Source organism: Thunnus thynnus, chromosome 17 (genome assembly GCF_963924715.1).
Source record: "Thunnus thynnus chromosome 17, fThuThy2.1, whole genome shotgun sequence".
In the NCBI taxonomy this organism is placed as follows: Eukaryota; Metazoa; Chordata; class Actinopteri; order Scombriformes; family Scombridae; genus Thunnus; species Thunnus thynnus.
In genome coordinates, this window is record NC_089533.1 from 10,640,478 (window position 1) to 10,658,056 (window position 17,579).

At 39.5% G+C, this 17,579-nt stretch overlaps 2 protein-coding genes across 3 annotated transcripts; both read left to right on the top strand.

The window, feature by feature from the left end:
• Positions 1 to 2,260: 2,260 nt before the first annotated feature.
• Positions 2,261 to 10,102, top strand: mgrn1b (mahogunin, ring finger 1b). Of its 2 annotated transcripts, XM_067571095.1 has the most exons (17): positions 2,261 to 2,618; positions 4,140 to 4,258; positions 4,444 to 4,532; positions 4,624 to 4,770; positions 5,512 to 5,629; positions 5,782 to 5,848; positions 6,053 to 6,096; positions 6,191 to 6,238; positions 6,944 to 7,012; positions 7,122 to 7,281; positions 7,373 to 7,482; positions 8,045 to 8,259; positions 8,553 to 8,664; positions 8,753 to 8,798; positions 8,898 to 9,002; positions 9,437 to 9,482; positions 9,721 to 10,102. In XM_067571095.1, exons 1-16 carry the CDS (start codon positions 2,531 to 2,533, stop codon positions 9,475 to 9,477), a joined length of 1,578 nt encoding a protein of 525 aa, XP_067427196.1. In that variant the 5' UTR covers positions 2,261 to 2,530; the 3' UTR covers positions 9,478 to 9,482; positions 9,721 to 10,102. The 2 variants fall into 2 exon arrangements, with proteins under 2 accessions (XP_067427196.1, XP_067427195.1); XM_067571094.1 differs by lacking the exon at positions 9,437 to 9,482 and having other exon boundaries at positions 2,263 to 2,618.
• Positions 10,103 to 15,158: 5,056 nt separating this feature from the next.
• On the top strand, positions 15,159 to 17,574 carry aanat2 (arylalkylamine N-acetyltransferase 2). The gene is made up of 3 exons (XM_067615891.1): positions 15,159 to 16,049; positions 16,393 to 16,547; positions 16,705 to 17,574. Exons 1-3 carry the CDS (start codon positions 15,887 to 15,889, stop codon positions 17,008 to 17,010), a joined length of 624 nt encoding a protein of 207 aa, XP_067471992.1. The 5' UTR covers positions 15,159 to 15,886; the 3' UTR covers positions 17,011 to 17,574.
• Positions 17,575 to 17,579: the final 5 nt, after the last annotated feature.

Genomic DNA, 17,579 nt, shown 5'->3' on the forward strand with positions numbered 1-17,579 from the left:
TAATTTGAGGTCCAGATATCACAGATTCTAAATGCAATAATAAACATATTCGAATTACTTATACAAATAAAGATCACTCCAAGAAAAAAGTGTTTTGAAATCATTTAATTGACTTTGTTAGAACACAGTATTAAGTCCCACTAAGTACTGCAATAATTTTCCTCGCCGTAATCATTCCTCCTGAATAGAATAGAATAGAATAGAATAGAATAGAATAGAATAGAATAGAATAGAATAGAATAGAATGCCTTTATTGTCATTGCACAGCTGTACAACGAAAATTATTTCTGTCCAGTGGTACATATGTATATATATGTGTGTGTGTATATATATATATATATGTATATATATGTATATATATATATACACACACACACACACACACACACACACACACACATACATACATACATACATACATATATACATATATACTATAAGATGTGAATTGATAAAATAGTTAATATATTGCACTTAGTCCCAGAAATAGTTCTGTAGGATAGTCCATTATTGCATTTAGTCCAAGCGATATTGGATAGTCTTGCACTGAGTTATTTAACAGAGTTCAGTTCTTTGATGGCACTTGAGTAAAAACTTTTCAGAAGTCTGGAAGTGCAGGTCTTGATAGACCTGTACCGCCTTCCAGAGGGCAGCAGAGTGAAAAGGTGGTTGCCTGGGTGAGACGAGTCCTTGATGATGTTTGTGGCTTGACATAGACATCGAGCTCTGTATATCTCAAGTGAAGGTAGCTGAGTGCTGGTGATTTTCTGTGCTGACTTGATGACACTCCGAAGAGCTTTTTTGTCAGCTACAGTGCAGCTGGCATACCACACTAAGATGCCATAAGTTAGTATGCTTTCAACAGAGCAGTGATAGAAGGACACCGGCAGCTGCTGGGACACATTAGCTCTCCTCAGTGTCCTTCTGTGCCTTCTTCACCAGAGAGGTTGTGTTAATAGTCCATGTGAGGTCCTGGGAGATGTGTGTGTCAAGGAATTTGAAGGTAGTCAATATCTCCACTTTGTCTCCTCTGATGTGTAAGGGAGCAGGTTCCTCTTTCTGTTTCCTGAAGCTGATGATCAGCTTCTTTGTTTTGGAGGTGCTGAGCGCCAGGTTTTTGATGGGGCACCATTCTGACAGTTTGCAGACCTCATCCCTATAGGCAGACTCATTGCCATTGTGTATCAATCCTACAACAGTGGTGTCATCTGCAAACTTTATGATTGTATTTGTGCTGTGGGTTGGTGCACAGTCATAGGTATAGAGGGAGTAGAGAAAAGGACACGCAGCCCTGTGCAGCTCCAGTGCTGAGTTTCAGGGTTGGGGAGTGATGGGTCCCCAGCCTGACAACCCGTGGTCGGTTTGTTAAGAAGTCCTTAATCCATCTGAATGCGTGCTGACTGACACCCAGGTCAAGCAGTTTGGTCTCTATTCTGCTGGGGATGATTGTGTTGAACGCAGAGCTAAAGTGCATCCACACATATGTCCCGGGGTGTTCCAGATGAGTCAATACAGTATAGAGAGCTGCACTGATGGCATCCTCTGTTGACCTTTTGGCTCTGTAGGCAAACTGGTGTTGGTCCAGGGTGGGTGGAAGTGAAGATTTAATGTGTCTTAGGACCAGCCTCTCAAAGCACTTCCTATTTATACTGGCTGCTAAAAGATCCCCTTGATGGGAGCCAAAATCCACAGTGTGTCCCCACAGTTATTTTGTGCAAAAATGTATTTAAAAGTTTATCTGAAGCTTATATGAGGCTTCAGCACTTTTAGATAGGCATATCAAGTGGATATCTGCCACATTTACAGTCTTTTTAGCATCAAATTCCCTCTTTGTGATTCCTTGGACTTGAAAGAAAAACCTATTTCAATGTTTATTTGGGCACCCGACTATTGTTTTAAGAAAGACTTGAAAACTGTGAATCCGTCCTTTAACATACTTCCTGGAGGTATTGTTTTTGTCTTGTTGCTAGGTGGAACTGGATCTGTGTATTAGAAGTGCTCACTACCCTCCAGTGGCCACAGTGGGGAACCGCAACATTACATTCGTCAAACCATCTATCTACCTAGTTATCTATCTATTTATGATTATGATTTTATTATTATTACCTGTTATCTTATCATTTTATTGTTTTGTGGTGGCCTGCTGGACTGCATCTACTTTGTCACTCAGACTTCCTAAAACCAACATACCCTATGCTTTGACTCCTTTAGCTCCGTGCTCCCCGGCGGGCGGTGCGCTGACAACAGAACAAACACCCCTAACCTCTGGAGGCAGCCAATCAGGTTGCCTCCCTGCTACGTTAGCACAGCGCTGACACAACAACAACAGCTCGTTTCGATCTGTTTGCCCTTAACATTTACAACATAACTACCGACAAACTGAACGTGTAAGATGTTAAATTAACCAGAACGGTTATCTTTTTTGTTGACGCTATCCCTGTTTTGGCGTTAGTGTCCGTTGAAGGCAGTTAATCGGAGCTGTTAGCTGCCAGTTTGCTAGCTAATTGTAGCTAACACCGAACAGAGGAAGATGGGCTCCATCCTGAGTCGCCGAATCGCTGGAGTTGAGGATATCGATATCCAGGCCAACTCGGCCTATCGATTTCCACCGAAATCCGGTAAGTCATAGGCAGTGGCTGAATACAGACGGAAAGCACACTCAGAGGCACCAATCACACACGAGCTAGTCGGGTTTTCATTAATTATTTTGTGATGTCTAGAAAAGGCTTATTTACAAGTCACAGTGCTACTGTCGAGCACTTATTCAGCAGTAGCTTATTTATTATCATAACACTTAAAGCAACGTATGTCCAAAAACAACACTAAATATGTTTTATCCACAATAAGTAGATGCTACAAGTACTGAAGGTTAAATGTTGTCGTCCAGAGACATGACACGATGTCAACAAAAGAAACGCCTTCAGTACGCAGGGTTCATGTGTTGTGTACAAAAATTAATTAGTATAATCACGTCTTTTATGGTATTTTTTATGGTTTTCATGATCATTTCAAATACTAAGGTGGTGTCGAGACAGGTGAGTCAATGCGAGAGTAATAAACTAGACTTAGCCTAATAAAAAACTGAGACACTTTATTGTCAGCTGGTCATATAATCACTACACACATGATGTGGTGATGGTGAAGACATTTATAATTTTGCTTTCTTTTTTCCAGGTGGTTAAAACGAATACAGTTAAACACAACTGTTGTTAAGATGTATAGATTTGGTCATCCTACAACACTTCTAGGCAGTGATATTAATCTGGTGGATGATGGATGACAGTAGCGTGGGGTTGTGTAACTGCTTCAGTTTGTTGTAGTGATCCCATGTAGTCAGCCAAGCAGCCTTTCTTAACTTGTTTTCCATAGCTACATTATAAACTAGGGCTGCAACTAACTATATATTCATTATCGATTAATCTGCAGATTATTTTTATCTATTAATTGTTTAGTTGTTTGGTCTATAAAATGTCTGAAAATGTTGATTGCTGTTTCCCAAAGCCCAAGATGTAACCTTAAATGTCTTGTTTTGTCTTGATCAACAGTCCAACTTGAAGATATTCAGTTTATTATCATAGAGGACTAAAGAAACCAGAAATTATTCACATTTGAGCTGCTGGAATCTGAGAATTTGGATATTTTTTCTTAAAAAATGACTCCAAATAGTTAATCAGTTATCAAAGCAGTTGGCAATTAATGTAACGGTTGTCAATTTATTGATGAATCAACTAATTGTTGCAGCTCTATTACATTAAATTCCAAAAAATCTGAGAAAATAGCATGAAAATGTAATGTTTCTACTCTGAAATTGTTTCAGGGTTTATCTCTTGCCTCTGAAACGGCTGCATCATTAAACATGAGCCCATCATATTCAGTTAAAACACGTTTATACGTAAAGGGTCATATTCCACTTCAGCCAAGAATCTGTGTTGGTGAACATTTTGCTTTTGCTGACAAAAGAAAAATACAAAAGCATAATATCAAAACACTTTATATCATGTAGATTCATTTCATGTAATTCCAGTCATTGTTGATGTTGACATTTTTCAGTTTTAAAAATGAAGATCAGCGTTGTTACTCTATTTAATACCTGCTGTGCTCTTATCATTCATCTTTTTTTTTTTTCCTCTTGCTCTCAGGGAATTATTTTGCAAGCCACTTCTTCATGGGGGGAGAGAAATTTGACACACCACATCCAGAGGGATACCTTTTTGGAGAAAACATGGACCTGAATTTTCTTGGAAATAGGCCAGTGCAGGTGAAAAAAAGATTGTGTTTTTTCAACCCAGCTGTTTTAATTATCTAAGAATTCACTACTGTACATTTTCCAGAGCTGTTAGACATTTACAGTGATGTTGTGCTACTTCTTTATCAGTGATAAATTCAACAGTATGAGGAATTTTGGGTCAAATACAATTACTTTTATCGCTCTTATTTCACTAGTTTCCGTATGTGACACCTGCACCCCACGAGCCAGTGAAAACCCTGCGGAGTCTGGTCAACATTAGAAAGGACTCTTTGCGTTTGGTCAGGTAAGGATGGTGCAGCAAAGTTCACATTAAAAGTAAAGCGTTGTTTGAGGCCCTCTGATGACCTAACGACTGTTAAACCTCTGGACTCCAGGTATAAAGACGACTCTGACACTCCGGTGGAGGAGGGTGGAAAACCAAAGGTTCAGTATGGTGTGGAGTTCACCTTTGATGCTGACGCGCGTGTGACCATCACTCTCTATTGCCAAGCGTTTGAGGAATTCTCCAATGGGATGGCAGTGTAAGACTTTAATCCAAAAATATATATATATATGGGACTGAATCAGATTAACCTTAAACTATTTGTAGCACTGGATGAACAGCTACCTAAATATTAAACTGACATGAGCTTAATCTCATCTCCTTTTTAAAATTAATTCCATCTGTTTTATTTGTTGTTGAAGTGATTGCTTCTAAACATCGAAACCTCATGTATTAGTCCTGTCTGGATTAAACACTGGACATACAGTATATTTGTCTGTGAGAGGATCGGTTCAACTTTGTTAACAAATGAATCGTACTGACACAGCAGCATCACTTCAGTGTAAAACATAGTGCCACATATGTTTCAACTTTATTTTATGTGTGCTGAGATTTCAAGCCTCGGAGCACAAAGACTAGAATAGATTCGGCAGGTCCTTAGCAACCACCAGTTACCATGGATACAGCAGATAAGACTTCACAGAAGATGAAAGTAATACTTGATGCTGAAGTTATTGTGCTATGATGAGACTAAAAAATGACACATATGATCAGATATAGTACACAGTATTATTGAATATATCAATACTGTTTTCTGTGTCATTATTTAATATGTTTTAATTCTGTCCGGTGACACTAATGAACGTATAAAGTACATAAATGTGACAGCTTCAATAGGCGTTTAACACTGATAGATGTCTAATTGGAAACTTAATGGAATGACAGACTTATTCATCTGTCTGCACACTGACCGTTTTCCACCGTGACTTGCTGTGTGAAGTTACAGCCCAAAGGATCCTACGATGGTCTCTGAGACTGTGCATTACAAGAGGGGGGTGAGCCAACAGTTCTCTATGCCGTCTTTCAAGATAGACTTCAGCGAGTGGAAAGAGGAAGATGTAAGTATCTGCAGCAGTCAGTTACTGCATCACACATCACAAAAACAAGTGTGTCAAAACAATTCTTGACTTATTACACACATGGATACGTGTCCTCTGTTTACAACAGCTTCTCATTGATTTATAAAATATGTGCATCTTCTCCTTTAAAGTTGAACTTTGACCTGGACCGAGGAGTGTTTCCCATGGTTATCCAAGCTGTGGTTGATGAAGGGGACGGTAGGTTACTAGAATTAGACTAAAGTCATGTCAATATATGTATTTTTTCTATTGAGACTGATTGTGCAAACAGAAAAGGCATATTTATGAAATAGTTGTGAAGTAGTTGTAAGGAATTGCTGTAATACTGTAAATGGTTGCAGTTGAATTGTAACTTAAAACACACCATTTGTACTAACTATGATGCTGTGTGTTCTTTTAAAGATTGCCTTGGACATGCTCACGTACTTTTGGCAGCCTTTGAAAGAGTATGTATACATCTAAGCAGATCATTTTAATCTGTAAAAAACAAGTTTTTATATATCGGCTAACACACGTTTGTTTTGTTTTTTGACCCTACAGCACGTTGATGGCAGTTTCTCCGTCAAGCCCCTGAAGCAGAAGCAAATTGTAGGTTATTATTATTATTATCTCAGATGATGGATATCCTCCATTTACTTTATTTCATTTTTTATTTTTTAATCACACAAATCTAACAGCTCTGCATGTGCTACAGCATGTTTTTAATGCAATGCGAGATAGCTGTGGATTGCATGTTTTTAGACGGAGCATCACAGAGGTCCTGATGTGTTTGAGTGGACGTTCTGTGAACACTGCAGGCAGATTGCACAACAGTATTCGCATGAAATATAAAAATCTTCAGTACCGAAGCTGCATTCTGCTTTGACCCTAATATCCATCTGCAGCTTTTGGGAAAAAAAAAAAACATTTGCCACAAAAATCTGTGTCAAGACCCTCGGGAGTCTTGCAGTAACGCTGAGTGGAAACTAAGATTACAGGGAGCTCAACTTAGTTTCACCAAGTATTTCTGATGTTTTGTGTTTTAATCTGTTTGAAAATGAAACGTAGTGATTTTATCAAGTACATTGTTCTCACACATGGTTTTAATTTAAGACTTGAAATAATATCAGTTCAACAATGGAAAGCTTGCATCACTTTTTGTGTATGTCTTCTCTGATTTATCTGTAAAATTAAGACAAAATAAGACAATGGAGAGCGAAATATATACAATTTGATTTCTAATGTCCTTGGACCTGAAAATGGTTTCTGTAACACAAAGTTCAAACTTTAATTTCTGTTCTTGTGTTGTTCCAGGTGGACCGTGTGAGCTACCTCTTACAGGAGATCTACGGGATAGAGAACAAAAACAACCAAGAAACCAAGGTTTCAGTGGAAACATTACCTTATACACCGATCACGATGCTGTAAACGTTCTGCCACGTTACATTTGTGCGGCGTATGATTTCATTTGCCTTCTTCTTTTTTTTTCCAGCCATCAGATGATGAGAACAGTGACAACAGCAACGAGTGTGTTGTCTGTTTGTCAGACCTGCGAGACACGCTCATCCTTCCCTGCAGACATCTGTGTCTCTGCAACTCCTGCGCCGACACTTTGCGTTACCAGGCCAACAACTGTCCAATCTGCAGGCTGCGTAAGTAGCGGTACTTTATTTTAAAAGACAATTCCTTAACGATGGTATTTGAAAAGTAAAGTTGAAGTTTAATACGATGTTTTTCACTCAGCCTTCAGAGCCTTGCTGCAGATCAGGGCTGTGAGGAAAAAGCCTGGAGCTCTTTCTCCCGTCTCCTTCAGTCCTGTTCTGGCTCAGACTATGGACCATGATGAACACTCAGTAAGTTTCATGCACATTCTGTAGATGTATATACTTATATCATTTGGAGTAATTCTTAAATGCCAAAATTCTCTGGTTCCAGCTTCTCAAATGTGAATGTGTTCTGGTTTCTTTAGTGGAATATCTTTGGGTTATGAACTCTTTATCGGGACAAAACAAGATGTTTTAGGTTGCATCTTGGGCTTTGCGAAACAGTGGTTGACCTTTTTCACAAATTTCTGACAGTTTATAGACCAAACAACTAATCAATTAATTGAGAAAATAATCAACAGATTTATTGATAATGGGCCCAGTATCTGTTAAAATCTGATGTTGCTGCACATCTTTGTTAGATCTAGGATGTGATAACACATTTATGACATTGTGCAGTCTTAATACATACTGTGTAATTAATTATATTGTCCTGGATTTAAGGGAACACATCAGACATCTAAACTGGCAATAGCCTGCTACTACTGAAATGCTTTCATCTTTTTCACGGTACTTGAAAATGATAAACATGCATCCTTTCGGAGTGTTTGTCATCGCCACCGACAGTCCTCCTGTACATCTTTTTTTGCAGAGCACAGACTCCGTTCCTCCCGGCTTTGAACCCATCTCGCTGTTAGAGGCTCTGAACGGTCTGCGGTCGGTGTCTCCCGCCATCCCCTCTGCCCCGCTCTACGATGAAATCAACTTCTCGGGGGGCATCGGAGGCGACAGCAGACAGCTGAGCTCCCCAGAGCATTTAAGTGACAGCAGTCTGCAGAAAGGCAAAGTCAGCAAGTCACCTGACAGGTAATCTCACAACAACTTTGTTTACATGCACATAAAAACATTACTGCAGGTAAATAGGTTAAGACAGGACATTAGATAAATGTTTACATGTGTTATGATAGTCTTCCATAGGAGCCTAAAGCCACGATACCTAGTTATTGTTTGTTTTTAGTTATTTCTAAAGGATAAAGGCATTCCTTTGAAGAGGCAGCAGTGTAATTAGAGTGGAAATATGTCCATGTAGATAACTGTGACTGATTAAGTTATCTGTTCTGCTATGTAATAATATTTTTTCTCCTTATCCCACTTTCCAGCACCCTTAGGTCTCCATCTTCTCCCATCCAGGAGGAGGATGAGGAGAAGCTGTCAGAGATGTCGGACGCTCAACCGCACACGCTGCTGTCCAGCAGCCCCGCCCCCACCGACGTAAGCCGCCACTCCACCGGCCGACGTTTAAAGTGTTCATACCGCACACGAAAGCTTTATAACAAGATCTTCTCCCTTCTTCTTCCAGGCCACAGCAACCGAGGACGTAGCAGAGTCTCTGCCTCCAGACGACGGTGAGTTTTCTCATTCGGCGCTCAGTGACAGTCGATAATGTGTGTGTTTGAGTGATACTAGTGATGACACTGTTGCTCTGCTTGCTGATTGATCCCCAGAGGACAGGATGCATTCTGGTGGAGACATCTTACAGGACTGCAGCAGTGAACACAGCAGCTTGACCAAAACAGAGAGCGACCCACCGGGTGACCTGTCTCTGCCAGGTGAGAAATTCTCTAAACAGTAACAAGGAAGAAACATCAGACTGCCAAGAAAAGACTCTTCTAAACAGAAAATAAATGAAAGAAAAAGGAATGAAACGGGATATGTAGTGTTTATACACTGAGCACTATGCTAAATATAGACCTGTACTTTCCTGCATGTCATGTCAACTCCTGAGAGTAAATATATCCAGCCTTTAATGCCACTCAAGCTCTTAAATTTGGCACCGTTGTCAACTAAAAGGTGTCCGGACTCTTTTCTACATGTTAAATCTCCGTCCTGCTACTCTAATATCTGTCTTCTTAAATTCAAGAGGCTGTGATTCCCTGTGCTTTCCATGTAACCTGTGTGCTCTTAATGCTTCTCTCTGTTTCCTAACATTCCTCTTCTGCTCCCTGTCCCGTCCTGTCCCTGCGTACCGCCTCACTTTGGGCAGCTCTAGGTCCTGATTCCTGCTCTATTGGTATGGAGGAATAACTGTGGTATGTAGGCTTTCCTGTCTGCTCCGCTTCTGTTTGTATTAGCTATACTGCCCTCACTGAAACCTGTTGTCCGTAATTACATCCGCTGCCATCTATTGCAGCTAGCATAAGAAACCATCCAGCAGCGATTTTGCTGTGATAAGCCAGTGTCTTTGTTTCTTAAGCGCATTTCTGTGGAAGCCTGACTGGAAACTTCTCTTTAAACCACGTCGCTTACTCTCACTTCTCTCATCTTCAGGTTCATCAGAGTCAACGGAAAGCCTGAAAAGTCAGAGCACAAACTGCTCCAGCCAACCTCTCCTTTGTCCCACGAGCAGCCTTCACATGGAAGACGAGCACCTCAACCCTTGACTCTGATCCAGCCTTTTTCTCCTCCCATCTGTCAGAACAGATTTATGCTTTACAAAAATCATCCAGTCCCTCTCCGTTCCTTTTTAGCCTTCCAGTCTTCTGCTCCTGTGATCAGAGCCGACGACAGCCCCAAAAGGAAGTTCACAAGGACGAGGGAGGTTTCTGTTTATCCCATCAGCGTCTTTGACATTAGAAAATGAAATTTGACGTCCGCAAAGATGCTCTCGGTAGCTTACTTTATGACTGATGTTAAAAAAAAAAAAAGAAAAGATATTATTTGTCGGCTCTGAAAACATTTCATTAACTGTCAGATGGTGACTGTCATTCGTGTGTCTTGGCCAGAGTTGTGATCTTGTAACGTGGATTCCAGAGATATTTCACTACCTGTCACGGTGGTGCTTATAAGCACACTTACTTTGAATTAACTCTGTATCGACTAAATTCAGAAGAATTTATAAATACGGCTCGTGTTTAAATATTGTATTCACCAGTGAAATACATTAATGACATGGCATACGTCGTCCCCCATCCCCCCCCTCTCAGTGAGATTAATTTGGGTTATAAGCAGAAATTTGAAAGCATATTACTGATGTATCTGTGTGTCCATTTGAAGTGATTATGCACTCCGACCAAATCGTTTATAATCCATTCCTTTAAACAAGCCTTTACAATGAGATTAGTTTGTTATCTGCAATCTTAAACATCTACATTTCTGAGTTGTTTTTTTTTTTTATTTGAAACGATGTGATATCTATGTATCATAACTGTACTAGAATCCTGTGTAGTTATTTCCAAAAATTGTATACTTGCATATTATATAGAAAAAAAAAAATCCTAATATTGAAGTAATTCAGTTAACACGCACATTATGTAAGACTTTGATAATCGATAAGAGCTACAGATTGACATCCTAACAGCTGAACTCAAAGATAGTTAAAGCCTGCAACAAGCATCGATGCTCCAGCTACATGTTTGCTGACTCGGTACGGCACAGTGAGCGTGCTTGTCGTTGATGTGGCAGATCTCTGTACAGTCTCGTTGTGCTTATGTGATGTAGCTGCAAAAAAGGGAGTCAGGTGTTAGTCTGGCTGCAATGCCTTACTTTACCGTATTCCTGTATGTGTAGCGCAATGTATAGATCTATGTGCCTTCAATTAATGTGGCTGCCTGCTTGTTGCATTGGACATTAGTGTTCTTATAAATGCTACAATATACAACAGTTTTCAGCCCATAGACAGGATTTTTGATGCTGATGTACAGAGCCTTTTTTTTATCGCAAACTTCATGCTACTCGAAAAAAATGTATCTTGTTATTGTTTTTGAGCAATATTAAATTGAATCGTTCATTCACTATGTTACAGCCATATATCAATTATGCATTAAATCTTTAGTATTTTAGGTTAAAGTGAACTCTCTTTATGTATGTTTGATTGGAAGGACACACATCCAATGCAATAGATGCAACATTTTAATTATCAGGCTAGCGTTTGCATGTGAATTTGTAGAGGCTTAAATCTGTCACTGCTTTTAAGTAACGTGGTTATTTTGTCTTTCCTCCCCCCCTTTCTCTTTCTGTGCCATTTCAACTTGACACTGTGCCTTCCTGTTCCTGTTCTGACCACTATTGACCTGGTATCCAGGATTACTCCACAGTAGGTGGTTTGTGGCTCTCTGTAAAATCAATACCTGTCTCTCCTCGTGTGTATAGCAGCATGTGTATAACAATAAAGAACAAAGATTCAATACTTCAAATAGCAATTGTTTTATGATCCATCTGTGTATTTCTGATTTATTTTTCTTTACATTACATTTTGTCACACTACCCACTACTATGCCATGATATTTGGTGAAATGCTTGAATTTGAATAAAGTGTACTAAATGTACTTCACATTGCTTTCATTGCTCTCTATAAAATTAGTACTTGAATCTAGAGTGTAATCTGGGTGTAATCTGTGATAAATGTTGATAAACTGGCCTGTGAGTTAAAAGGGAGGAAAGTATTACAAGGTAATGCAAAATTAAATACTGGGTAGTGAAAGAATGCAAAATTATATCTATAAAAAATCATTTTTAGGACTCCATAGTGCAGTAAAGACCACACAAAAACACTTGTGGTTGGTTTATAAAGATTATTACATTTTTTCAAATACCTTTCATCAGTCATCACCCTCTCTTGGCATAAAGCAAAGCTGTAACAGTGGACAGCTGATGTTTCTGAGAGAAAAACATCCCATCAGTGCTCTGTCATCAAGTGTGTGTGTGTGTGTCCTCACAGGGAAAATCTGAGGTTAATGTTCTGTGATGACAGATTTTTCTTCTTTTTTGACACATGTTAATACACATATCAAGATATGTAAATAAATAAAATACAAAAATGAATCAGTCATAGATATACTGTACTTAGCCTGCCTTACATCGGGATAAACACTGCCCCCTGCTGGCCAAGCAGGCAATAACAGTGTCCAGTGGATTTGGGTTAGCTGCTGGTTTGGCTTTCCTACAATCCTCAAATGAGTATTTTATTCTCAAAACACTGTGAAATTCTCAAATCTATGTTTCATTTTCTTGCAACAGTATATTCTATGCATTCATAGTTGTCTTCACACAGAAGTCAAATGTACAAGTACAAATATCTTCAAATGATCCAGTGAAGCATTGAGTTAGCCTCTGTGGTCACAATAAATCACAGCTTTCCAAATGAAAATGCGTTTCATCAGTATGCTCATTGTGTAAATCCTTACATGAAAAACATCAAAGCCAACTGTCATAACTGTCACAACAAACACAAATGTTTCATAAATATTCATCTGTGCCCCTGAGGCAGCAGCAGCACAAATGAAGCGTCATTCATGTGGTGATTGCTCTTAACGTTTTGAGAAATGCATGTTTCAGAAAATGTGCTTAAGCAGTTGAGAAAAACACATGGACCATGAACTGCTGTAAAAACAAGTCAGGATCTTAGTTAATCGTCTACCAGAAAGGCCGTGAACCTCCTCGGGTTTACACTACAGTCTGTTTCTGATCAATTTATGAATAGAATTTATCTTTGTACCTCACTGTCATAAAAGCGTCACTTAAAGCACGCTTCTTGTGAAAGTACTGTTATATGCTTACAGGAAAACCTTCCATTTCTGTTGCTTCATTTGAGAGCAGTGCTGCTAAGTAAATCACCTCTGGTACCAGAAGGCTGACGGATAAAACTTGACTGACTCAGAGCCAAGTGGATCACACACACACACACACATGCCAATGCGGTTACACACCCTATCAGGTTTTATTGTTTATTTTTTGGGATGGATAAACAACATGACATATTTAGCAGACTAATGCCACATACTAGAACATTTTATAGCCCAAGCTAATTTGCTATCTTTGTCTCCAGACAGGCATTTATTAATCAGAATTCCTGTTAAATCCTCATTAAATCCTAATCGAGTTCATTACAGCTTCTACTGTCAGCCACAATCTGTTCTAATAATGTAAAAACGTTGCCCCTCCATTACCACAACCCTTTCTATCACCAAATACAGTGTCGGGTCTTTTAATACAGGGACGGGCATTAAACAACAACTAAATATGAGTTAACATTTATGTTTTATGATGCTTTTAAAGGGTTGTTTCCTAAAGATTGATAAACAGATATGGTGAGAAACATGCAAAATGCTGGTTTTACATCTTCAAGTCAAACACATGGAAATATTTTTGTGAATTTACCTGTAATTTGTATGGTCAGAACATGATAGATTGACCTTTAAAACTGGGACACGACTCTTTTTCATTTGATTGCAATAGATAATGTGATATTTATAAGAATTAAAAAAATAATATAGGATAGTAAAAGAGAGATACTCATCACCAGAATAGGTGCAAGTCTTTCATATTGTATGGAATCTACTGTATAGTGTTGAGTCCTGAAACAAGCACAGACATGCTGCAGTTTACTGTTCATCGCTTATTATTACAAGAGCAGGTGAAGCACACATACACAATGTCTCTGGCTGTTGAGTGACAGTAATTCCAGGTTGAATTTTCGAGCTCTCCGTTTCCTGTTAGGCGTTTCATTTTTCAGACGTATTTATCTGTAATAATGGTTGCTCTCCACTCCACTGGACCAACAGGTGTTAGCCAGTGTAAAGTTTAATGAGGGTTCAGTTACACTGTGGCCTCGACTTGCCTGTAAAAACATAATACACTGTGGAAATGTGTCTGTAACTGTATGTGTGTGTATGCGCACATGTCATAAATGAGATTAGAGTCTGTGACACTTTCAGCTAGAGAGGGTCAGTGGGTGAAGAAGATTTCCTTTTCCTAACCTTTATTCCAACAGCATTGTATTTTAGAATAAAGTTTTGTCTGTTTTAATGATTCTCCAAACTCTTAACATCAACCTTGTTATTCAGGTTGTCTAGAAGAGGCTGTTTTGAAAGGCCATGAGGGATTATTTAATAGACTGCCCCTCCCGTTTCAGGCCGGACAGATTGAGGGAGAGGCAGGTCACAAAAGGTCATTTCATCTCTGGACAGTCATGTACGTGCTCGCGTGTAACATCTGATGATCTCAACAGCAGAGATGTCCCCCGCATTTGCGATTGGCCAGCTGTCCTGATGATGTGGCCGGTGGTTTGAAAATAAAGGAGATTTCCCATTTATCACTGTAGTGAAGACCAAAAGGAAGCAGTAGGGTGAAACAATAATCCTTAAAACAATTCTATTTTGGTTTGATCTCTTGAGGCTACATTAAATGATATTAGGGCTAAGCCTGAAGCCAGGCCATTGGGGTGTGAAGCCTGTTTGGCTACAGAGAAATAAATAAGGTCAGATAAGGATAAGTATTTGCAGATGCTTGAGAGGAAAAACTTACTATTACTATTTACTGTAGCACAATGGTAACAAAGATATGCAGTTATTTTTCTGAGGAAAAGTTCTCATCCAGGAAATAAATATTGAAATGCTTGGAGAATATAATTTCCTCAACTATTACATGCTTGCACAACCTTAATAAAGAGACATGGTCATATTTTTCTTTGGATGAGAATTTATTATATGGAGAATTGGGATTATATTTCTGTAATAAACTAAATCCCTTTAGAGTGAACTCAAAAGGCCCTTTGAAATTCTACTAGACTGAGACAGTCAAACAAGTCTGTGTAAACAGGTTTACCTGAGGCCAGTCAAAGCAAGTGCTCTCTCATTTAATTAGTCTGTGCTAAACCTCTTTGAGGCCTGAAATCATCCCAACAGCAATCCACACAAATCTCCCCACTCCCTCACTACAGTTAAATTAGCCCACATGCCCTTGATCTCCCAAAACAGGCTTAACACCACGTCCACTCATCCCCCCGCCTGAAAAACGCATACCTGTATGTACAGTGCATGTGCCAATATACATGTGCTGGGTAAATACTAATCCCAGTGCATCATTACAAATCAGCTAAAATCCTGTTTAAAGTGCACAAGCGCTGAGTTATTGTCATCCTATCTATCATACAATTTCATCATCATAAAGATACATATCATACCGTGATTAACTTAAAGAAAAATGGTAAAGAATGTCTTAGTTTAGGTGTGCTAATACTCTGAACCTAGGTTAGTCAAAATTTGTGTCAAATTTAAAAATAAAGAAAAGTTGCGACCTAAAGTTGCCTGCTTCTGAATTTCTCTTTAAAAAAAACCATTCAAAATGTAAATCACAAAGGAAACACAATGTCATTTGACAGTCAGGGGATTTAAGGAATTTGGAGACACGTGCACGCAGACATATCCTCCTTTGAGATGACCACTTCACAGAGTGGGATCAGACAGAAAAGAGAGGAGGAGGAGGAGAGAACAGGAGAGGCACGGAGGTCAGCATCAAGCCTAGTTAGAGAGAGTTATATTACAGTCAAAGCTGTGGAACAAACAGAGAACAAGGGAACTTTTGTCGGCAGGCTTTGACTTCATTTATAGCATCAGTGAAAAATATATATTGTAAAAAGCTGGAGAAGAAGAAGACAGATCAGCAGAAGAGCCCTGAGAAATAATCGGAACCTCCCGTCTTGTGATATTCAGGCATCATGACACAACAGGTCAGTGGCTCACCGTTCCTCAAGCCCTTCTTCTTGAAGACGCCGGTCAGAGTTAGCCCTCTGCGACAGAGACGACACACACTCCCCGCCAGTGAGTTCAGGAACCTCACGCCACAGGACGCCATCAGTGTGTTTGAGATTGAGAGAGAAGGTAAGCCCAGTTTTTACTGTTCACACACAGAATATTTCTTTGAAAAGGTAGATTTGAAATTTTTAAACTGTATATGTGTTTTAACATTTTTAGGTATTATCAAAGTAGCAACTTAACTGACTCTACATGTATTTGAAAAAGCAAATATACTATCATATCTCAAATACTACACAATACTCACATGCTGTTTTAATGTTCAATATCATCTGAAGTTTTAATATTAGTAAAAATATCCTTCAGTTAATCAAATGGAAAGAAAACACCCACACAACCTGTCTTCTTTCCCTGCTCTTCATCATTGGACTCACTGTCTGACCCCGGTTGTCCCTTTTCACCTCCCCAGCATTTGTCTCAGTGTCTGGAGAGTGTCCACTTACGCTGGATGAAGTGCTTAACTTCCTGGGTCAGTGCCCTGAGCTGTCGTTGGGTTGGTTTGAAGAGGGACAGCTGGTAGCTTTCATCATCGGCTCTGGCTGGGACAAAGAGAGGCTTTCACAGGTCAGAAAACTATAAAGGTTACATTTATTGATCTAACCTTGCTAATCTCTACCCTAATGACTGATTTTGACAAACTAGATTCTGATGCATGTGAATTCTGGCTTATTTTTTGGGTATTTTGACATAATGAACACTTCTATTTAAACTCCTTCTCCAGGAAGCCATGACTCAGCATGTCCCAGATACCCGCACAGTACACATCCATGTGCTGTCAGTGCACCGCCACTGTCGCCAGCAGGGCAAAGGCTCTATCCTGTTGTGGCGGTACTTGCAGTACCTGCGCTGTATGCCGGGCCTCCGCAGAGCTCTGCTGATTTGCGAGGACTTCCTGGTGCCCTTCTACCTCAAGGCCGGATTCAAGGAGAAAGGGCCATCAGCCATCTCTGTATCCAACATGCAATTCCAAGAGATGGAGTACACGCTCGGCGGGCAAGCGTATGCGCGACGAAACAGCGGCTGCTAGTCAATCAACCCCTACCCCACCTCTTATTCCACTTACTCACCTCTAACATGGACTCAGGGCGGAAAAGATTAACAGACGTATGGACAGATAGAGGCGCACCGGAAGGCTGGCTTTAGCATCTTAATGTCAGCATCTCATAGTATCACTTGACCAACTGAACAAGGAGCAAGGACAGAGGGGGCCAAGAGTGGATTCACTTCTTCATGCAGAAAAATGAATGAGTGACTTTGCAAGTGATCATTTGGCTTATCAGACAAATTATATTCCTTCTGTTACCAGTAGCATCTTGGCTTTAAGAGCTTAATGTTGTTTTTTTTTCCATTTATTTGTTGTTTGTATTGTAATGGAGATAATTCATAGAAAATATCTTATAAATCCATTAAACCTTGAGTTGTGATGTAAATACCATTCTATTTTTGTAAACCATATCAAGCAAAAGGTGTGATGAATTATTAGTGTCATTACTGTCATTGCTTGGATTGTCAAATGAAAATCTGTAGCAGCAGTATTCTGCTTCTATGTTGCTTATGTTAAACAAAACAATAAAATCATTTCCAAAAGAAAGTCAG